This window comes from Haemaphysalis longicornis, unplaced genomic scaffold, assembly GCF_048455015.1.
Source record: "Haemaphysalis longicornis isolate Haplotype H1 unplaced genomic scaffold, Haemaphysalis longicornis Haplotype H1 scaffold_2, whole genome shotgun sequence".
Lineage (NCBI taxonomy): Eukaryota > Metazoa > Arthropoda > Arachnida > Ixodida > Ixodidae > Haemaphysalis > Haemaphysalis longicornis.
The window spans coordinates 205,216,758-205,240,617 of NW_027526295.1; the positions used below are offsets into that span (position 1 = coordinate 205,216,758).

Genomic DNA, 23,860 nt, shown 5'->3' on the forward strand with positions numbered 1-23,860 from the left:
GGGGAGTAAAAGATGTAGGGCCTGAAGATACAAAAGTGTTCTTATTGTGTCCTTTATTTAGGTAGTGATTGTTGCTTTATGGTGCTGTGTCAAGCCGCAACAAACTGAGGTTTCCAAGTTGCTGAGTATGCTACCCTTAGGGGGCAGGCATGCCCATAGGGGACCTGTATAGGTGGTATTCACTGAAAAGTTCTGCAGACAATTTCTTCACTTGGCAACACTGAAAACTTTCATGACCATGGCCAGTGTGCCTGCGCATGCGCCTTGCGCCCGCATCTCGCATAAAAAAAACACCAACGTGTATCGTCTGCGGCGTTTCAGCCTGATTCTCGGCGGTGGCGTCTGCAGATATGTTATTAATTGCACTCACATTATGCGGTAGCACTCTACTTGCCCTCGAGCACTTTGCATCCGTCATCTCGGCCGTGGCACAACAAATATGAATAATAGCACCAACATTTTGAAGTGATGCTAGGATAAAATAGGGAAAAGTAAAGATCAGAAAGGCAAGGCGAGGAAAGAGTAGAGAAGAGTGGTTCCACTGGGGTTGATCCCGTCGCACACAACCCACCTCGAACACTGCTGGCTGGCATCATGCTGCGTCCGGGACATGAGAAGCCTCAAAGGGAACGTTGGTGTGGAGGCAAGCGAGCTTGCTGTGATGAGGAGCGAATCTGCGGTGGTTCCAACCACTTCGGAGTCCGCTGGAATGGAGTGTGGCCAACAGACGGGTTCTGGGGAGCGGGAGTTGCCACTCGACGGCCCACCCCAGCTGCGCAAAAACCGGGCGACATCCAAATCCAGGGCGGCAACTTGCATAGACAACGGGCCACTGAAACGAAGTCCCTCTGCAAGGGCTGAAAACATCGCTACGGGATACCCGCTGGCTCCGTAATCGAATACGCGTGGCGGAACCACGTGAGAGCTGAGGGCACATTCCGCCACAGAGAGGAACACTTGTGGTGCGTCGTTTAGAGTGAAAGGAATGCACCCATGTTTCTCCACAAGGTAATGCTTTTGATGTCGGTGGGACGGCCTGGTGTGTGTGCTGCCGGGATAGTGGCTGCGCATCCCCGTCGCTAAGGCGACACACATGGTTGCCGGCATGTGCACCATGCAAGTGAATACAACCTACACAGGAACTGGAACTATTAAGAATAAAAAAACACAATTTTTACACAGATGTGTGCAAATTCTTCACATGCAAATAAATTAAAAACCATCCACTTTTTGCTAAGCTCAGAATAAAAGCCCTAAATATGAAGGCATATTTTTTGGGTTTACATGTTTTTTCTTTTTTCAAGAATATTTTTTTAAACTTGAAGTAAAAGTTCTACTATTCAATACTCAACTTTTCTTTTTGCTGCGGTTAGTAGCCATTAGACTGGAATTTAGTTTAAGCTGAACTTTCACTGGTATTTGCACACGCCTCGTGGCAGCCACCTCATCTGTCTGGCAAGCTCTGTTTGTTTGCTTGCCTAACAGTAGTGATTCCCCAGACCCTGACGTTGTCCGTCTTGTTTGGGAACGCAGGGGGTGCCAGTTGCGCTGAGTGGCCGGGACATGATTGGCATTGCCAAGACTGGCTCAGGCAAGACGGCCGCATTCATCTGGCCCCTCTTGATCCACATCATGGACCAGGTAGGTTCCACGTGTCTTCTGGGACTCCAATCCTTTCTTCTACTCTTTTTTCCTCTTTCTGTCACTTTTTTTTTGTTTGTTTGTTTGTTCTGCAAAATTATGGTAAAGTACCACCTGCACGTCTTTTTTGACCGGGTTGTGTAAAAAGTTACTTCGATTTGTAAAATGATTTGTCGGCTTTTCCCTCTTATTTAACCTCCTCTTTATAATTATATGACCAGGATGTGACCCTCAGCGATTAATGAAGCTTGAGATAACCATATAATTACACTGTAACAATTGCTCTGTGCATGCACATAGTAGTCCTCTTGTAGTCAATGCATTGTGCTGAGTAATGTTATCGTGGAAGCAGAAATCGAGAGACTTACTGGCATGTGTGTCAATGGTGGTGGCCTTTGCGCTGTGTTTCTGTGTTACAGAAGGAGCTTGTGCCTGGTGACGGTCCCATCGGCCTGATTCTGGCTCCAACGAGAGAGTTAGCTCAGCAGGTGGGTGTGAATGCCCTGCAATGTTGATAGACTGCACCCGATGACAACCCTGGCAGCATGTTAACAGCTGTGACCACCTGTGCCCCACACCTTGCAGATCTACCTGGAGGCCAAACGGTTTGGCAAGGTGTACAATGTGGCTGCGGCCTGCTGCTTCGGCGGCGGCAGCAAGTGGGAGCAGTCGAAGGCGCTCCAGGAAGGAGTGGAGATTGTCGTCGCCACACCCGTATGAGCATTTCCTGTTGAGATTTTTGTCCATCTGTGTGTGTGCGTGCCCCTTCACAAATTGCCCAGGGCTCTACTAGTGGAGTCTAAGCAAGCGACAGTTCTCTCCTCCCCCTTCCACATAAGGAATATGCAACCTTTCCCTTTAGTGCATGGCATCGGGGCAACTGCCTATTTGTCCTCTCTGCTTTGCTTGTGGCTTTTCATCGTGTTTTGTTTGATTCCTGGGGTCTGAAAATGGTTGTTTATACAGCTAGCACTGGTGCTGGCCGAGATGGCTGCAGCTTTGCTGTTTCTTTTGGAAAGGAAAACAAGTTTAATGAAAGCTTTACCGACTTTTTTTCTTTTTTGCTAGTGGTGTTTTTAGTAAGGTGTATGTGAAAGGTACTACTCTAAATGTGTCAGAGATGTGTGCAATGCTTTGACGAAGCTTTGTCATACCTGTCACCTCTGCCATAGTAGAGCAGCTGCTGCCTTGTTCTCGGAGACTCAGTATTCTCTGATGACTAGATAGCATTACGTGTGCTTGGAGCAGAAGCACACTGGCAGCATCTGGTGACTGGAAAGAGCTGCCTCCGTGTCGCAGTGCAAAGTTGGAGATTTCGTATTCCAGGCCCCCGAATGCTGCCGCTGTGTCTGTCTTCGTATGCCTCGGTTGGCACATACTTCCTTGAAGGGGCCATGAAGACAAAATCAAAGATGGGTTCATTAAGGGGGACTCAGCTGATCACATTCCTATGGGACTTGCTAATTCATGATCCACTAGCATAAAAAGCATCATGTACCGATACGAATGGTTTTACAAATTTGTAGAAATGTTCCCAATGGCCTAGTTTGGTTCTTTTAGAAATGTATCACTTCTTTACTGAGATAAAAAAAAATAAACAGGAAACATATTTTGGTTTATCCAGTTTTCACGAGATGGCGCTAGCGGTCTAGCAAGCACGAGTTTTATTTCTGTATTTCAGTACAGAAGTGGCATTCCTCTAAAATAAGCAAGCGAGGTCATTGCGAACACTGATATGTATTTGTGAAGCTTTTCATATTGGTGTACAATGGCTTTGAAGTCCGTGGGTCCATGAAGTAGTACGTTCCATAGGAATGTTAACAGGTGAGGCCCTTCTAAATGAGCTGGGCTGTCCCAATAACAGTGAGACTGATTTTATCGCATACTACAAATAAGTAATCAAGATAAAAAAAAAACATTTGAAGCAGTGGCAACTTCCTAGCCACATTCCGGCAACTTCTATATGACGCCACAGAATCTTGTAAGTTCTATTAGTGGCTATCAACCTAAGCCGCCGCCAAAAAACATGACTGGGAAAATTTTAGTGGTGCCTCCAGTTCTGTCTGATCGCACCACTCGAATGCTACTGTGCGGTTAACACACTGATAACGATATTTTTAGGGCTGGCTGGTATTACGTCACTCCTGCCCATAACACATCACTGCAGCGTGAAATACGAAAGTTTTTCAATGCAGTAGACTCGCGATAATTCGAACTGTGATAATTCGTACTTTCGGTTAATTCAAACAAAATTAAAATGTTTCGTTGGCCCACTAGTCTTTCAATGTTTTTAAAAGCCGCTTAATTAATACTCCGTCATTCGGTTAGTTCGTACTTTTCGCATGTCCATATTGTCAAATATCTGCTGCTTTCCCGCAACTATTTGAAAATCTGCATGCCTATATAATTACGGCAGACGAAAAAAGGAAAATAAGCACCTCAAGCCTTCAAGGAAGAGGGCGTTGCTAGTAAACAAACATTTAAAACGAAGCACAAGTAAGGTAGACAGTGACATTTCTTAACTTTCTAGCCTTATTTATCGTTTTCACGATGCAAATTAGAAACTAAAACAACGAACAGGCCTCAAAAAACGTCTAAACATCATTGACTGCCTACACTTGTCGAAGCAGTCAAAACCATGCGGGCCACTGTTGCAAAAACAAAAACGAAAAAAAAAATGCACAATCACGCATTCGTGTGTCGCATGCCAGTTACGAAAGTGAAGCACACGGCATTCGGCTTGGGGACCTTACGCCTCTGCTTCCTGTTTATTTTGTGCAGTTAGGGTTTAAAAATGCTTGGAAATAAAATAATGTGATTAAAATGAATGCCTAATCATAATGTGTGCTGTCACCTTGCCCAGAGTCATATATATGAGAACTTCTGATATTTCAAACTTCGGATAATTCGAACAAAATCCTGGGGTTCCTTCGAATTTGAATTATCGCGAGTTGACTGTATTTCTTGTGTTTAATTGGTTAAAAAACGCCTTTTGTGGTGGCATGCAGCTGAGTGAGCTACAACCAAAGGCTACTTCTTTCAAGTTGAATAATGTTGTATGGCCCCTCTAAATGCAGCGCTCGCATGCCTGTGCCGGTAGCAGTTTCATATCTTGAGATGTTCTTACCCTTGTGCTTCGAGAGTGCGTGCACGAAGTGTTGTTGCTCTCTGGGCAATCTTCCGTTCTTGGCTACTTGTGCGAGGTATACTGACCCGAGTGTTCCCTTTTGCACGCAGGGTCGCATGATCGACATGATCAAGATGAAAGCCACCAACCTGGAGCGTGTCACGTTCCTTGTGCTGGATGAAGCGGACCGCATGTTTGACATGGGATTTGGTAAGCTGTGCCGAGCAGCTCTTGTGCTCGGCTCGGAGGTACAGGGACTACAAGTTTGACAGCGTTCTTTTGAGTGTTCTGTAAAACGTAGAGTATTCTGAGGGAGGAGAGAAACAGTTTTGGCCTTTACTGTATTCACCTCATTTCGCTTCCCCATACTTTGTGAACTGTTCTAGTATACCTGAGTAGTACACTGTTGATACAGTAGAATCTCGATGATACGAATCTCGCGGGACCGCGAAAAATATTCGTATCATCCGAAATTCGTATGAACCAACAGACCAAAAAATTGAGCGCTGAAAAACGTTTTCGTTTATTTCTTTTCTTACTTTAGCGTGAAGAAATCCGTGATTTTTTCTGCTTTTTTTAAACCCCCACGTCACAAAGCAGTCCTTTCTGGAGCGCGTAACGCTTCGCCTAGCTTCGCGCTTGTCTCGCCGCAACAGTCAAGCGTGAACCGCATGGTGCGTTTTTGCACGCGATTCTCACGCCTCGGCTTTGCGCGCGCTGTATTTTCACGGCCGCATTGACAATTTCGCGCCCACGGTATCTCCTACCTCGGTCAGAAAAAGACGCTGACGACTCGCGAAACGATCGAGACAGCCCGCTGGCTCCGCCCGAGATGTTTAGGCTTAGCACTCCGGCAGATATTTTACGGGCGCTTTCACTAGCGGCGAGGATGGTGTTTTATAGTACCGTTTTCGCCAACGTTATCAGCTCCTTTACTGCACAAGAAACTTTGTGTCTGCCTTGAGCGGCATTTTAAAGAGCGGCTAGAAGCAGTCGCTCAAGCGGCCGTGCCACTTCGCGGCCGAGCCGCCGCCATGTTGCCGCCGCCGGCCGCGGCGCGCGCAGCGTGCGAGAGGTTTCGCGGCGCGCATGGGGCGTGCGGGGCGCGTTTTCGCGAGCAGAAAACAACCCGGCCGTTTCTGGAGACAGAAGAGTGACAAATGTGGAGTGAGAGCCGTCACTTGCTTGTTCGGCACTCGGGCGCCTCGCCGGCTCGTTCGTATCATCCGCCGGGCCGCGCAGGTCCGTTCGTAACAGCCGAAATTTTTCCCATTGCAAACAATGCAATTTTGCCGGGACTTTTCAGAAATTCGTATCATCCCGAAATTCGTATCACCCAGAATCGTATCATCGAGATTCTACTGTATTTTAAGTGCAGAGCACTTTAAAGGCTCGCCTTGTCATTGCAGCTCACTCGCTGGACCCAAGTAGAGTCATACGGCGTTCTGTCGTACCGTCTGTCGTCGCGGCGTAACCCAGAGGCTTCGAAGGCCAAGCGGTTTATATAGTCATAAGCGTCCGAAACCTGTGAACCGCTGGTGCTTGTCATACATCTCCCTGTTGTTTAGTGCAAAAAAAAACTGTAGGTACATGTGAGGCAAAATATACGTAATTAACTGGCAGCGCCCGCGTTCATTTAGTTAGGAACGTTCGTTGGGTTGGTTTTTACGATAGTAAGCGAACAAAAATGGCAGTGCAACGCCAGGACGTGCGGGAGGAAAAGCAAGCACAAAGAGAACAGAACTCCCGCTGGCAAAGTTTCAGGAAGGTGAAGGCGGGAAATTTGAATTGCATTGGGTGGTAGGAGTGAACGGATAATGGCGCCACAGCCCATTATGGCGAATCACTGCTCTGCACTTCCAACAGCTTTCACATTGAGTGGAACGGCTTTATTTATTTTTTTTATTTTGCCTCAAAGGTGTATGTTAATTTACCAGAACTAAAGCTGGTCAGCTGTTTCTGTATTGGAATCAAGTTTAGCTTTTCAGCAAAATTTATTTTGTTAAGTTAAATTAAGTTAATGTTTCTATGGCAGCTGTGAAGGGAAGTCTTGACCCTGTTATGGCTCAGAAAATATGTTCAGTGATGTGTTTTTGTCAATACTCTCCACACTTCCCTAGAAGACATCAGTAGGGTTCTGCTTCACTCGTTGCAAAAACTTCTTATCAAGTATGCTGCCATTCCATGACATTACAGAAGATTAGGGCTGCAGTTTGTCTTACAAAATAAGAAGATTTATTAACAGCTATTTTTATGAAATAATTAATTAATTGGCTAATATTATTGGCCACTCAGAAGTGAGCAAAACTCTGAAGTGATGAGAACTGCCAAGATGTTTTGTGTTGAGGTTTTCAATGCCGTCAGCACAGCCCTACCTCATAGTCAAGTGACACTACTGAACTTGCTGTTAAAACCTTGTGTATTGTAATCGCAACAGTGTCTCTGTTTTAGAATGACATTTGATGCAATGTGGCAGGTGCTGGTTACATGTTAGGCCACCTGTGACAGTGCACTCTGGTTGTATTCTTTTCCTGTCTTGTAACAACTGTTGCCTTTGTGACCCCCTTGCAGAACCTCAGGTGCGGTCCATCTGCGATCATGTTCGGCCAGACAGGCAGAGTAAGTGCCATGCTTTGTTTTTCTGTCATAAACCTTGGGATTGTGCATATTAAGAATGAATGCTATAATTGACAGTGGAGCAATGCGTTTGCCTCACTGTTGTTTTGTGGGGTTATACCGGTAAAATTTATAGACGTAGTTACAAACGTACTGCAATGTAGCCAGCATGAAACAAACTTGGCTGTCTCAAAATCTGTTTATTATGGACATGTTTTATTTATCTGTTGTTTGGATACATCTGATGAGGCTTGAGTGCACTTCGGACTCAAAAATTAGCTCTAGTTGAAACTTGTTAGACGTAACAAATGAGCGATATGTGCTGTTGGACTAGTTGGTTCTGGTCTGAGACAGCATTTTCTCACAACAGTAAATGACAGGAGAGGGGGCATGACCAGACGGAGCACTAATTGCAACCGATTTGTTCGGACACCTTGGCCAGAAAAAGGGGACGCGAGTTTCTCTTTCTGCGCGCATGGGCTGGCTGTGGTCCTACTACAGACAAGAAATAGACCGACTCCGTGTTGCACTTTGTCCCGTCGTAATCTTTCAACACCAGCATGGCTTTGTAAGGTGAACCTTGTGCCATCCCCTTTGTGTTCATCAAATGTTGGCGATGGAAATTTCACTTTGGGGAACACGTTGAACACTGTCAGCTCTCGAAAACTGACAGTTCAGAAATGTTTAATGCGTCTCAGTGAATTCTCACTAAAGGATGAAAGGATGCAGGTAAGAGTCACAGTGTGTTGAAGCACGGTGGATTTACTTAGCTTTTACGACCGTTTTTGTTTTGCGCGTTCATAAAAAAAAATGTCTGCCATGGCTAGGATCGAACCTATATCCACAGGATCAGCAGCATAACGCCTTAGCCAGTGACTCACCAACCACAGAGGTTGTGTTAAACAAAATAGACCCTAAAAATGCCAGTTTCTTCAAGTTTGAGTGTAAACAAACCGGCAGTTTGCTCTGAAAAATTTTTTACAGGCACTCGTTGTTACATTACTGTGACTGTTTGCACACATGCACACAGAGTGTGTATATGTGTGGACATTTTTTGTGTATGACTGTACCATTGTTACGAATTCCTTAAAGAGGCCATGCAGAGAAAACACAAGTTGGGTTCATTCGAAAGATTGCCTCGTTAGAATCATACTGACACCACTTTTAACGTAAACTTCCCAAATAAGATACATAATTAGGAAAAAAGGGTATGGCAATGCAACCCACTAGCTCATTTCCCACAACAGAACTTATGATGTCATACGTACCAGCTTTGCGATTGGCTGGGGCCAGCAAAAGCAAATGAAAACACGAGGACGCGGGTGCGATTCCCGGCCGTGGCAGCCGCTTTTTTGATGGAGGCGAAAAGCAAAAATGCCTGTGTGTGCGAGATTTTGGCGCACGTTAAAGATCCTCAGGTGGTCAAAATTAATCCGGGGCCCTCCACTACGGCGCGCCTCATCGCCTGCATTGCGTCAGCGTGTTAAACCGCACAATCAATTAATCAAAGCAAATGATAATTAGGCAGGGCTTATAAGCTTGCCGAATGAGCTATTTTGCTTTTTGATTTAGGGCACGTTCTTGTTATAGCAGTAAGGATGGTGGGGTAAGCAGGTGAATTTGCGAAAGTACACGTAAACATAGAAGTACCGATGCATACTGCTGTTGGTACTGTGCGCACTATGCTTGGCTTAGTTGCACAGCACTGTGGCGCTTTAGGGTTCTCTCAGACGACACCGGCCGGTTAGTGTAAGCGACGGTGTCTTACATGACCATATTTGTCAAGCAAACACCATGTTTCATGAAGCGATGATTTTCTACCTTAACAAAAACAAGCCAGGTACAAGTACGGTGAAAAACAAAGCAAAGGCAGGAAACGGCTCGCCACGGTATGGTGGCACCATCTAGGTTGACTAATGGTAAGCAAGGCTCCCGCCGGCACCCTAGGCTTAGTTTGAAGACCTGCTCTTGTGATGTAATTGCAGACATCATTAAAACTTACGATTTGGCAGGAGAATAAAATATTTAACTTAAATTGATTAATTTATCAAGGAATAAATCATTGTTTGCTTCCGGACGGGCACTGGGGGCACTTCAAAACACGAAATCGTTCGAATGAAACAAACTTGTATTTTTTCTGCGTGGCCCCTTTAAAAAGAAAGCGGAAGCTGGCCCTTAGTTCTTTTTTCTGTCCTCACCGTACCCCAGCGCTGATGTTCAGCGCCACGTTCAAGCGCAAGGTGGAGCGTCTGGCGCGCGACGTGCTCACGGACCCCATCAAGGTGGTGCAGGGAGACCAAGGGGAGGCGAACGAGGACGTGACGCAGAACGTGCTCGTCATCCCCAGCAACCCGCCCGGCTACAAGTGGAACTGGCTCACCGCCCACCTGGTCGAGTTCACCTCGGGTGGGCTGGCTCTTCTCCTCGCTCTTCTGTCTGCCGACTGCTCTGCTGGTCGAGATAGCAGTGACGTTTTTGTGGGTTTGTTCTAGGGACAGCTGCTGCAACATGTCCGCTTACTAATGTCAAAACCCTTGTGGAAGCGATAAAAGTACCTAATTATCAAAAGCATTAAGCATACTTAGAAGCATTAAATTTCTTTGGGGCCCTTAGAACATCGGGGATCTTCAATTCTCCGTAAAGTTCCGAAAGAATGCCCACCCAAAGTACAGGGATATCAAGGGAGAAATACGGGATGGGCAATCTTTCGGGTCAGGTGCGAAAAACTAAAAAAAAGTGGCCGCACCGCCAATCAAAACCGTTGCGATATCAAGAGAAAATACCACATGGGTCAACTTTCGGCTGAAGTGTGGAAAGGACAAATAAGTGACCGCAAAAACACATGAATAGATGATTCGCGTTTATATTGTGCACTGATCTGTGCTAAAACCATCAATTTTAGGGGGTGGGCTATCTTTGGGATCTTTTAGTAAATTGAATATTTTGCCCCTAAAGGGGGATGGGCGATATTTCGGGGGTGGGCGTTTGCTCACAACTTTACAGGAGTCACAAACTCGCCACGGGTAGCCAGAGGATTCACCACGACCTAGAAATATACTGTATTTACACGATTGTAGGTCGACCCTTTCTTTTTTTTTCAAATTTGACAATCCAATGTTGGGGGGTCGACTTAGAATCAAAATTGAACCGTGTATTGCTAGTAACGGCAAGAGAAACGAGAAATTGGGGGCGCTACGAGGTGGGGACAGCTTTGTACCCTCGTTCCCATGGTTATGGTCTAAAGTGTAAACCGCATGGGGCATTTTCTGCTCGCGGAAATGTGCCACGCTGACGCTGCCACGAATACCACCCGCATGCTGCGCGCTACGCGATCGGCGGCAGCAACATGGCAGCGTCACCAGCCGCGAAGAGGTGCGCGTAGCTCCAGCGACCGCTTCTATCTGCTCTTTAAGGTATCACTGAAGGCACAAACGAAGGTGTTTGTGCGGGAAAGGAGCTGATAATGTGGTCAAAAACGACAATATAAAGCATCGTCCGCGCCGCTAGGGAAAGCGCCAATCAAATATCTTCCACCGTGGTAAGCCTAAACATCTCCGGCGGCGCCAGCCAGCTGTCCCGAGCGCTTTCAAACTGCCGCCATGAAGGGCATGCCTCCCCATTGGGGCAAGTCGTCAGGCTCCTCCCACTGCTGCGCTCGTTACGCGTCATACCAACATAGATTCCGCGCGCGCGCAGAATCGGCGACACGAGCGTGAAAAAGTCACCAGCACAACACCGGCGTGCACGAATCGCATGCAAAAATGCATCAAGAAGTGCTTTATTCGTCTCTAATAAACAAAATAATTATTAGCGAATCTCTTTATTCAATGCGCGGCGCTAACGTAGCCCAAATCATATCACATTGTTCAGTACACTTCCGAACGCGGTGGTGGGAGGTTAGTCACTCAAAAGTAAATTGCGTGCGGCCGCTTCCATCAGCCGCCATGTTGTTTGTTTTGGTATCGCGTGGCAGTGGCCGCTGCCGGTTGCTTCGATGGTTGTCATCTCGCAGCGAATGTGTTCTTCCCGCTCAACCCACAGCGCATGGTTTTTCCGGGTGCTTATACAAAAGCTTTTCTTTTTTAACATCTACCGCGCGTACCGCAAGTGCACGGCTCTTGTGGGAGCATCGATCATTGATGGTAGAGCCGCCATCTGGGTTGACGGAAGAGCTTCTCTTTGTTATACGATTTTCTAGGCAACGCACGCTTCTTCTTCTTCTTCTTCTTTTTTTTTTTTTTGAGAGAGAGAGAGAGAGAGAGAGAGAGAGAGAGAGAGAGAGAGAGAGAGAGAGAGAGAGAGAGAGAGAGAGAGAGAGAGAGAGAGAGAGAGAGAGAGAGAGAGAGAGAGAGAGAGATGCAACTCTTGGGGGTTGACCTACATTTGAGTCGACTTACAGTCGTGCAAATACGGTATGCAAAACGAAAACCGGATCGCTTCTCAGGGAGTCCGTGGGGAGTTCGAGACTGATAAATATCGCAGAGCCCCATGGTTCGGGGATGGCATGCTAACAGTGTCTTGCATTTCCTTTCCGTTCCTTGCGGCCGCAGTGGGCAGTGTGCTGATCTTTGTTACAAAGAAGGCCAATGCCGAAGAGTTGGCGAACAATCTCCAGACGCAGGACCACTCTGGTAAGTGTTGGGGGCTTTGATTATACCGGTACAACATAGGCTCCTTCGTTTTCTGGTCTTATCATTTTCTAAATTCATGAGGTGAAAACGGCAACCTTTTGAAAGTTGCAAATTAGAAAGAGAAATAGGATTTTTGCCAGCGCCATTGACAGCTGAAATTTCTCAAGCACATACTTAGGGCTACATAAGAAAGTTAGAATTTTTACGATCAGGAATGTGTACAAAATTTCTGAATAAACCTGAACAAATAATAGGCCTTATGCAAAATTGCCGCCCTCTGTCGGAGCCGAAGCAAACGTGCCATTTTAAAGGGAAGGGCCGGTCATTGATACGCGCGATTCACATGCATTTTTTCGTGTTGAGCTGTTTTGCTGTCCTCCTTGTGCTGTTTCATCGCACGGGGTAACTCTCAAATGGTTTGTGGAACTTGTACGTGTTGCCCCGGTTCCCGTACAGCTTTGCGGAGACCTGTTATGCATCCAAAACACAACCTCAGTGGTACCAAGAACGGAGTCACAAGTTTGCCACCGAATTGAAGCAATCATCTTCAGTGAAGTGCTGTAAACAAATTTGGGCTGTCCTGTTATTAAATGGGGGGATTCTTTTCACGGCAATCAGCCGTGCCTTACATGCTTGTTCACCAGAGGGAGTGCAGTGGGGCGACACCTTCGAAAATAAGTTGACGGAATGATTGCCGTGAAAAGAATCCCCCCATTTAACAACAGGACAGCCCAGATTTGTTTACAGCACTTCACTGAAGATGATTGCTTCAATTCGGTGGCAAACTTGTGACTCCGTTCTTGGTACCGCTGAGGTTGTGTTTTGGATGCATAAACTACTTGGATGCATAAACTGTTTTGGATGCATAAACTTTGGATGCATAAAAAAACTAGTCTATTTAACCTGCTTTCCTAACTTAAAATTTGCGCTAGCTTGTAATTTCAAATACGATGTGATCGGTTCATCCATTGAAGCTTGTGCAGATGAATCTTTCATAAAATGAAAGGGAGTATGATGGTTGTCACCACACAGAACAACGTCGTCAAAAAAACAATCATCCCGTTCCCCCTCCTCCTTTTTGCACTACCCCCTCAAGCCTGCACTGAGAACATTAGTCAAAGATAATTTATTGCGCTCATTACCGAATTAGAGCATCCACATTTACCTACATATGAATGTGCCCAAACTGCGCTTTTTTTCCACATTCTCATTTTATCTGTAGGGCATCTTTGCTCGGTGTTTTTTTTTTTTTCTTTTTCATCGGTGCGTTTTCTATGCTGTTGTCGTCTAATAGCGCCAGATGATAGTTATTTATGACAAGAACAATCACAAATCAATCGTTGGTGCAGCTTCAGCACAGAGTTTATTCAAGCACCCGCTCGAGCTCATTACACGTGCCATTTCGTACGAACAGAGTGGGCTTACATCGCATGCAAAACCTATTGCAAACAGTTGTCTTTGTCGTGGGCACATAAAAACTGATTCTGGCAAACTACATAAAAAACTTTAGGCCACCAATTGTAACAGCCAAGTTAGCCTTGAGCTCACAAAGCATGTATGTCAACACTGCAGTTCAATGTATCAGTACGAGACACACATACATAGCCATTCCATTTAGTATTTGCTTTATAGTGGTTTATAGCTTCAATCTCGTTTGCGCCAATCGCCGCAGTAGTAGCACCGCTGCATTAGCACAAAGTAACTGGCAGATTGAGACAAGCAGGCAGTTATTCGGTAACACCTCTCACATCGCATTAAACATTTCTTCTGGTCTTTGTTACATCAATGAAGGTTAAGCAAGTACGATTCGCAGCGCACGCGACACCCATACAAGAGAAGGTAGCAACATTTACGGTTCTGGCACCTGCGATGATACAATAAACAATACTTTGACTTAGTTCTTTCCTCTCTCCCTTTGAGCATCCTTGTTCCCACTTTGTGTGCAGCATGGCACACAACAGTATGTGGGCATCCTGGACAACAGCACACGCCAGGTCACCCAACACACTCCGCAGTTAGCTGCTCGGCTTTCCAGTTCAGCCCTTGAACGTGGGGGCCGTGCTCGAGGTGGCCGCATGAGGGCAGCAGATTTCGCATAAGGCCTCTTGTGTAAGCTGGCATGGAAGGTTTTAAAAGTTGAACGGGCCTGGCATTGGGTTCCCCAAGGTTCAATTGTAGGAGTAGTCGTGTTAGACACCTTTTACCAACTTCAAATTTAATTTTAATAAATTACACTGAAACACAAATAAATATTCGTAAGGCTTGTTATGGTTAACTTAATCTATTTAATTGCTATCAGGTCAACAGCATTTCAAGTCTCGCTGTCTTTGTAATGAAGCCAGGCACCGCTGACTACCTCCCAAGTGGTTTTACAACTATTTCCACGCAATAGCGCCATCCTAGCATAAATTTAGCATGAAGGTCATGCTGTATGGTCTCTTTTTTTTTTACAGTACTGGCATTTACCTGGTTATTTTTTTGTTAATAAAAGTTAGCGTTCAACTTGTTTAGACTTACTTTGATCTCTGCATGGACTGATCTAGTCCTCTAGCAGCACAGACTATATGTTACACAGATGGGCGCAGGCGCAAAGTGTCATGATAGTGAAATAAAAAGGTATGCCACTTGTCACTGTTTTAGTTCAAATCTTGTTTTTAAATGGCATTTTTTGTTATTTAAAAACAAAAGCAGGTTACATTGGGGTTTAGTGTCATGGTTGCCAACATTCATCTTGGCTGTCAGGCAGCCTGCATGACGTCGATGAAGGTTAAATGTATGTTAATGGATGTTTGTGCCATTGCCAGCAAATGCACTTCAGTGTAATGTGCTCTAAGTAATACCTTCAAAATCATCCATTAGCAGCAGTGATACCTTTTGAAAGGAAAAAAGTTTACCTTAGTTAATGTTCATGGAGGAACTAATGACAACATGAATTTAGGTTTCCAGCATGTTGCTCGAACTGGGCAAGAGTATACTATAAGTGGCATGCTTGAAAAGCACTCAGACAAAAGCACACATTGTGTTTCTGACCAGCTGGGGCTCAAACTTTCCAACCTACTGCTTACTGACATTCTGGTAAATCAAGCAGTGTATCTTAAAGGTGTGAGAGAGGAGAGAGGGAGCACGACTTAGAAGTAAAGAAGATGGCAAGACGTTGGTGCATGTCTCATGTTTGCTCTAAGCTGTGTGCATTTATGTTTTCGTGAATTCTTGTATGATCGATTGTCACAAACTTACTCAACATTGGGTATCCATGCAATATACCATTGGCTGTACATAGCAGACCTATTCAGAAATAACAATCAAGTCCAAGGCAAGCTTGCTGACACGTTGTTGTGATTCTGTTCCTCTTATGCTGTGATTTCTGCCAGCTCAGTTTAGAGCATTTAATGCTTTTGTGCATCCATGCACACATTTGAGGCACTGGCGTTGTGTTTGTATCGCTAGTGAACACGTTTTGGCCCCTTATCCCACAGTGGGCCTCTTGCATGGAGACATGGAACAAAATGACCGAACCAAGGTGATTGCGTCCTTCAAGAAGAAAGAGTTTCCTATTCTCGTGGCCACGGATGTTGCTGGTAAGTCGTGTTTCTGAGTTAAATGATGTTACGCTGCTTTTCTCTCCAACTTCGTTGCAAGTTGCGGTTATGGGCCTAAAGCTTGCTCCATAAAATCTTCATTCTATCAATGCACTGTTGTGCCAAAGGGAAAGCAAAGTGGGTACTGTAAGAATATGAACTTACTTTTGCATAGGAACTCAGCTCTTCACTTTCCTCTTTCTGTGGTGGTGTCAGTCGAGTATTCCAACTTCCCCGTGGCTTTTTAGGATGGCAAGTTTTGAGGGGGGAGGGTGCAAGAGTAAAAACGCAGTCTCGAATTAAGTGTAGTTTACTTAGGCCACATCAATTAGTTGGCTGCGAGTATAGCTAAATAGATTTCACTAATGCTCATGGGCAACTGCTGACATCAGAAAGTATTTTGGGTATGAAAATGGTCTGCCTTTATTCAGACAGATGAATTAGATAATGTGGCTAGTTTAGCAAGGGCTCTGGCATGTGCTGAGGCATGGAGTATATGATCTTAGCGACCCAATGCAGTACAGAAAAAATACCTTGTGGTTGCATTTTTGTGTGTGCGAAAGTAAGGGGAGCAATTTGACTGCGAGGATAGTTCCTTCATGTACGGTGTATGTCACAGAGGGCAAAGGAGCTGCATAAAATTTAGTCGGCCTAAGCGGGACGTTGGGTGTTCATATGAATGGGTAGCATTGTCATAAGACCGGACATCACTTAGTTACATTTTTTGTTTTGTTGTCGCATGAATTGACCACAGTACAGTCAGCCTACTATGTCTCAACAATGAATTTTCATTTATTTTTTATTTTCTCCTGAACAGCGCGTGGTCTGGACATCCCTCACGTGAAGACGGTAGTGAATTACGACATCGCTCGGGACATTGACACTCACACCCACCGAGTTGGCAGGACTGGCCGAGCAGGTAAAAAGCAACCACTTTTCTTTTTGTTGTTGTTATTGCAATGAAATATGACGTATGCCTGTCTCCAAGCAAGGTTCATCTATCCATATATCGTTGGCGCTCTTGCCATCATTGGGACCCCCCCTCCCCCTTTCACCCTTCAGAATTGTGAGTGGGATCATGATGCTGTTCTTCAACAGAGGCAGTGGTGGGTCATGATGGCAAGTGAAATGAGAAAATAGATTGCAGTATCGCCCTTCATGGGAAACAGAGGCTGGAAAATAAAGAGGACTGACACGCCTCTGCCCCCATGATTTGTTGTTCAGTTTCCGGCACTTGCTGTTACAAGCCAGGTCTTGTGCAAGTAGCATTTCATGTTCAAGAGATTACGAGAAGAGAAACATTTGAGGGGCTGGAGGAAGACAGAAAGAGAGGAGAGAGAGGGGAAGGAGACGCATCTTTCCACCATCCCTCTCCCTACCCACCTCAGGGGAGAAGGGTGTCGCGTACACGCTGATCACGGACAAGGAGAAGGAGTTTGCGGGCCACCTGGTGCGCAACCTGGAGGGCGCCAGCCAACATGTGCCCCAGAGCCTCATGGACCTCGCCATGCAGGTCAGTCGGTGCTGGGCAGCTCCAGTGCAGAGCACTTTAGGGGTCGTCGTAGCTCGCTTGCTGGACCCAAAGTAGAGCCACACGGCGTTCCGTTGTAGTGGCTGTTGTCACGCCGCAACCCAGACGCTCCGAAAGCGAAGCGGTTTATATACCGTATTTACTCGCGTAATCCTCGCACTCGCGTAATCCTCGCACCCCTAATGTGAGCCACCAAAACTCGGATTTTTTGGTTCCTCGCATAATCCTCGCACCCCCAACTTTGCAGCGGCGAAAGTTGGAGCACTGTGTATCCAAGGCCATCCAGGCGCCCTAACAACCTGCATGGCTACTCCCTAACAGGCGCCCTAACACGCTACTCACACTGTCCTTGAGCCGGTTTCACGTGTGCACAACTAGACGGCGTTCGCGCAGCCCGCTGTCATGTCGTCGTGTCGCCGTCGTGGTCCCGTCGTTGAGCAGCAGCAGTCAGTGAGTCACTCGCGTCAGTGGTGGATAGGTCGCTGCCATTTTGAGAACTTTTTGATCTCTTTGTTTTGTGCTTGGTGCCGCTTCGCCATGGCGGAGAACGCCGCGATCGAACACGGCAACCGCGCCGCAGGCAGGCACTTCGGCGTCACCGACTTCAACGTGCGTTACTGGAGTAGGGCACGCACATGACGACGACGAGATAGGCCACACGCCAGAAAGCAAAGGCGGCAATTTCATGATCGCTGATCGACAGGAGACTGTTTATGTTGTAAATAATAAAATAAAAAGAAATAGCTGCTGTTGGCAACACTGAGCTTACATATACAAAAAATGACCGCTACATTTAGCGGGACTGGCAGAAAGCAAATTGGCAACACTGTGCCCCGGATTTTTTTTCCCCGCATAATTCTCGCACCCCTATCTTCGCATTGACTTTTCCGAAAAAAAAGTGCGAGGATTATGCGAGTAAATACGGGTCATGAGTGTTCGAAACTCGTGAGCCACTGGCACTTGTCATACATCTCCCTGTTGTTTAGTGCAAAGAAAACTGTAAGTACATTTGAGGCAAAATATACGTAATTAGTCGGCAGCGCCTGCGTTCATTTAGTTAGGAACGCTCGTTGGGTTGGTTTTTATGATAGTAAGGGAAAAAAAAGTGGCAGTGCAACGCCGGCACGTGTGGGAGGAAAAGCAAGCACAAAAAAAAACAGAACTCTTGCTGGTTCAGTTTCAGGCAGTGGGTGCATGAGCTCTGCGAAGGCGGGAAATTTGACTTTCATTGGGTGGTAGCAGTGAACGGATAACAGTGCTACAGCCCATTATGGTGAATCACTGCTCTGCACTTCTGACAGCATTCGCATTGAGTGGAATGGCTTTAATTTCTTTCCTCTGCTACTCAGCTGGTCTGACGGTACTATAAAGAATTCGCATTTGTTTGCTTGGAAAGCTTGTAAAAGTTGCACTTTTATAATCAGCGCAGGCTACGTGCAATGGTGCACCTCTGACATGTAAAGGTTCCCAAACACTGCCAAGTTAGTAAGCCTAGCCTACGAGTTATGGGGCACTTAACTATTACAGCAGGAACATCTGTCCGTCTGTTAGTGTTTACAATGTGCTTAGTCGTTACGGGCCAATCAACCACCGGTGTTGAAGCACCCACGCTAGTGTTAACGTGCTTGCGTGCTGTAGGGGGTTTTGCACAGTCCCGAAAGTGCAGCCATGACAGCCAGCAATGACCCGTTTGATGAAACACATTCTTACAGAGCCAGTGGTTCAAAAAGTCCCGCTTCAAGCAAGGCAAGGGCAAGAAACTCAACATGGGAGGCCATGGACTGGGCTTTAGAACCAGGGAGCGCCCAGGCCTGGGCTGCCCCGAAGACGTGAGTGCCTTCCGAGTCTCATCCTGGCTACATTGCATTCTCTGCTCTGTGGCATTTTATGACTGGCAGAGGAAAAAGAAAGCAGTCAAGTGTACATTTTCCAATTACAGAAGTTATTCTTCATAAGAAGGTCATTGCGACAGCTGTTTGACGTGTTACGGCATGTACAATTGTGCACGCAACTTTTAAAAGCATTTTTGTGAGTTACAATCGTAGTCATCCACACTTGAGCCTCTCAGCCAGCATTCGCATTTCCCGCTCTACGGAATGGTGCTGCCATCTCGCGAATGCCGCTCCTTTACCATCCACCAATGCCTTATTAAAACAAGGGAGCAAGATGAACGCCTTGGCGTTCTACGGCGCGTCAAGTAGGTGTTCTTTAATTAATGTTACCGTTTCTGTCTAGTTCAAATGTTTATTAAAGCAAAACTGAAGCTGTTACCTTAATATATAAGGCCTACAGATCACAATAATGTGTATACGTTTTCTATTGTAGCAATGGTTAGGAAACGGTGGTCGTATTTATGATAGCGTGTTTACGATTAGGACACAACCTAATTTATTAACTACTTATGAGATCGAGTTGTTTATGGTTTTTAAGTGAAAGTTTGGTTATCAAATGCATATACAGGCAGCTACAAGCTTTTCCGACGGTTACATCCTAAGGCATGTCGCAAAGGGTTAAGAAATCATGGCGACAAAGTGCAACCCTGTTTCATTTAAAAGAACCAGCCTCTTGTAACTGGCACAGCCCAGAAAGGGATTTTTTCAACCGAAAAAAGATAAATGCTGAGAAACATTCAAATCCTGCACCACACAACATTCAACACTGATGTAATTGGGGAAATGCCAAAAAGGGAGTAAGTACTGCGCTAACTCTATGTTAGCAGACATTCAAGTGCGATCAAACGGTAGTAGAGGCACCAGTACTCTCGCGCAGTAATGTTTCTTGGTGGCGGTTTTGGTTGGTGGTGCCAGTCGCACAAAGAAGTCCCTGTGACATCAGTAGAGCTTGGCAAGAAAGCGGGTGGCATGCTTCCACCGCTACATCTATATGCCTTGTTATCCAGATTAATTTTTGAAGGTTGCGTTGAAATTGGCATTATTTTTACTCTGACAAAGCTTTCCTTTGAATGAACCGAACTTGCATTTGGCATTCGTGATCTTTTTAAGGGGGGGTGCCCTCAAAGGGGCCATGCAGACAAAATAAAAGTTTGTTTTATTCGAAGGACTTCGTGCTTTATACTGCCCCCAGCGCTTGTCCGGCAGCAAAGAATGCCGTATTCACTGAGAAATTAATCAATTTAAGTTAAAATTTCCTATCCCCCGCCAAATCGTGTGTTTTCGTGTCGTCTGCTATAAAGTCATGAGGGCGGATATCCAAACAAACTTCCAGTGCGTCATTGGGCTCTGCAGCCTTGCTTACCGTCAGACCTCCCAGATGGCGCTACCGTAGTCGGCCGTGGACAGTTGTCCGCTGTTGCTTGTTTTTGACCATATTTGCACCTGGCTTACTTTTGTTACGGTAGAAAGTGATCGTTTCGTGAAACAGGGGTATGCTGGACAAACAAGGTCACGTAAGACAGCATCGCTTATTCCAATTGGCGGCCAGTGTCGTGTAAGACAACTCCAAAAACTAGTGGACTGCTGTGCAGCTAAAACAAGCATAGTGCGCCCAGTGCCAACAGCAGTGCGCATCGGTACTTCTGTATTTACATGTATTTTTATAACTTTCATTGTTTACCCCCACCATTCTTACTGCTGTAAAATGAATATGCATTGCATTAAAGCGCAAATAGCTTGTTCGGCAAGCTTATAAGCCCTGTCTGATTTGTGTTTGCTCTTGCCGTCCTCAGCCAATCGCACAGCTGGGCATATGACATCGTAGGTTTTGTTGCAGGAAATGAGCCAGTGGGTCGCATGGCCATTCCCTTTTTTCTGAATTATATAGCTTATTTGAGCAAAGTGTGCATTAAAAGTGGTGTCAATACGATTCTAACGAGGCAATCTTTCGAATGAACCAAACTTGCGTTTTGTCTGCATGGCCCCTTTTAAGCACTCCTCAACAACGGCAAAGCACAACATCGCAACCTGAGCTCACCGTTAGATGTGGTTCAGTTGGCATAACTGTTCATTAGTATTACTGCCTGGAGCAATCGAAGGAATAGAAGAGTTTTACAGGAACAGTAGTTCAGGCTGCCTTCCTTGGGTTGAAATGGCCTCTTGTGCAGCCTGTCTGGCTGATATTGGGAACACCTTGCTATCACTGCAAGGACAGGAGTGCTTTATGGAATCAGAGTAACTCATTTTGTCTCTGGGCATAAATGTCACTGTTTTGGAACTAGCACGCAAAAATACAAAGACCAAAATGCCCATGCACATTGCAATAGGCACATGTTGAAGGAGCCCACCAGGTGATCTGATTTATTCCGGAAACCGTTTTTACGGTGCACTTCATATTCAAGGTACTTGCCTTCAGGTGTTTACAGTAAAACCTTGTTGTAACAAAGTTGAAGGGGGAGTCATATAAACTTTGTTATAACCGTTACTTCGTTATAGCTAATGTCCATTTCTCTCCACAATTTACATGCGAGAGGATGAACTCACCACCGAAACTCACAGAAGCCCACACAAACAAGAAAAACAAGTGAGAAAAAACAGCAAAGAATTGTTACTTTATTCAGGCCAGACAGGTCATCCATGATTGCTTAACAGCACACGAGCTGGCGGCCCACTTCACAGAGAAAAAGTCCCTGGTAGATTTTTGCCGCGTCTTCTTCAACGAATGATGGCTTTCAAGTTCAGCTGCAGCCACGATTTTGAATACGTCTTCGCCGCCGTCGTGAGCGCCCAAGAAACGGCGCAGCAGGTCTGCCGCATCCCGGTAGAGTGACTGGAGGAACATCCAGGCACCCTACCGGGAACCCGGGCACCTTAGCCCCGGAGATGCGCACCCTCTTGCATGTGGCCAGGCGCTTGCAACCATTTTAGTGCGCTGGGGTTGACGGCCCCCAGCTAGTGCGAGTTTTGAATTACCGCATCCGTGATGCAATGTAACCCGTCATGCACTATAAGACAATAGACCTGACGGGTACCAGAATGTTCCATAAATGCTGGCTTAAAAAAAAAAAGTGTTCATTTTACCCATCGCGAGGAAATTTTAGCTTAGCTAAAACGAGGTCTTAAATACATGGGCGTCCATAGGAATTTCAAGGGGAATCACGATTGCTTCGTTATATCCATTAGTTCGTTAGATGCCATTTTGCAGGGGTGAGACAGCTGCGCAGATTGCGCTGTTTTGATACAAATTTGTCTTACTGCGCCAAGCTGCTTCAAAAGCTTGAAAATTGCAAAAATTGCGCCAAACTTCTCCAAAACAGTCTGAGAGTGAAGGATTTTAACCCTCAGGTCAGTTTCAGTTTGGAAAAATGTTTACTGACGGCATACTTTTCCAGCATCTCCAAGGCAATTCTGCTTGTTTCAAGTTTAATTGATTGATCAGTCAATAAAAAACCCGCATGAAATTGTCCGCGAGATAGTTTTTTCGGAAGTCGCAATGTCGGGTTGCGTATGTTATATTCTGTGAGTTTGTAAAGTTTCCCCATCGAAAACCATTGCAAACTCCTGTATAAAAAATGCTTACGTGTGCTGAGGCAAAAAACTACTTGTGCAAGTTGATGAAAAAACGGCAATTTTCGGAGCTCCATATCTCCGGAACGACAATACCAGGTGCTGCCATCTTGGTGTGGTGAAGATTGAAAAACATGGCCGCCGGGCGAAGCAGTTGCTCGTGGTTCAGGCAGAGTGCTCTTCTCCGATTTCTACTGTGGTTTTGGTTATGGGGGTGGCTGGGTTTACATTTAGTCATTTGATCTGTTGCGGGAAGTTGCGCGACTCGAAAAACGGGGAGTTCATCAATAACAACGTGGGGCCCGCGAATTCGCCGTGCTTCGGCCTCGCGTGTGAGGCGCGGTGCGTGCTTGAAGTAAAATTTCGGGCTCATAGCGGTGTTTTAAAACGCCGAGTTATTGCTGCCTTTGACAGCGAGCTTGCGAGCGGCGGGTATGGAACGATCGACACTGCATAAGTGGCGGCGCAGGCTACATCGCCGCAAAAAGTTTAAAGGGGCCCTGAAAGGCGTTTTGAGCACACTAAATGAACTAGCGCAATCGTTATATTGGGTCGTCAACGTCATCTGTGCCAAGTATTACTCTTTTACGCGCAGCGGAAAGCTCACACTTTTGTTGCAAAGTTTGTCGCTTTTTTCTCACCCTTTCCTTCGTGTTTTTGGACGCCGCCATCTTCACATGTCTACATCATCGATTCCCAGATGTTCGTCATGAGCTAGACATCCTGCTATTGGGCGGCTTTTTCACGCACTTCCGGCAAAGAGATGAGTCGTCTGCTCAGCGTCGGCTCGCCGGCTGATCTGCCGGCGGAGTGCCGGAGTGCTTGGACATTTTACGACGAACGAAACAAGTGTAAACAAACGTTTAACCGTTTGTATTAAATGCAGCACGGCCATAACACGACATGGATATTCCCTTACCTGAGTACGTTCCGTAAAGAAAGCGTTGAAGCCCCGTGGCACTTCTTTCGTGCAATCGCAGAGAACGCCCTGAGCCGAATGCCCGGGTTTGACGCATACATTTTATTCTACTTCAAAACAATCCAGAGATGGGTTTCGAACGAACACAACGTCACAACATGCGTTGCAAGTCTGAACCGCGATTGAAAGACGATGGGTTGCCTCCTCCTGCCCGTCGTAACTTCGGCACTCACCTCGCGCGCGGTTTGCGGGGACGAACAGCAAGTCACTTAACTCCGGCGCACAAGCCGAGATGGCTTTTAGCCACGCACACTGCACATACCCCATGCGAAGTTGAGTCGTACGTCGCTCGAGAAAG

General features: G+C 46.0%; 1 protein-coding gene across 1 annotated transcript in view; it reads left to right on the forward strand.

Annotated features, from left to right (window-relative positions):
• The window catches only part of LOC144169808 (ATP-dependent RNA helicase DDX42-like), a 44,553-nt gene that overhangs the window by 15,142 nt on the left and 5,551 nt on the right, over positions 1-23,860 (forward strand). The window contains exons 7-17 of the mRNA XM_077699166.1: positions 1,534-1,641; positions 2,061-2,129; positions 2,227-2,355; positions 4,879-4,978; positions 7,340-7,387; positions 9,593-9,790; positions 11,935-12,015; positions 15,492-15,593; positions 16,411-16,512; positions 16,982-17,106; positions 18,837-18,953. Coding sequence (XP_077555292.1) covers positions 1,534-1,641; positions 2,061-2,129; positions 2,227-2,355; positions 4,879-4,978; positions 7,340-7,387; positions 9,593-9,790; positions 11,935-12,015; positions 15,492-15,593; positions 16,411-16,512; positions 16,982-17,106; positions 18,837-18,953 — 1,179 coding nt within the window. The remainder of the gene's footprint in view (positions 1-1,533; positions 1,642-2,060; positions 2,130-2,226; positions 2,356-4,878; positions 4,979-7,339; positions 7,388-9,592; positions 9,791-11,934; positions 12,016-15,491; positions 15,594-16,410; positions 16,513-16,981; positions 17,107-18,836; positions 18,954-23,860) is intronic.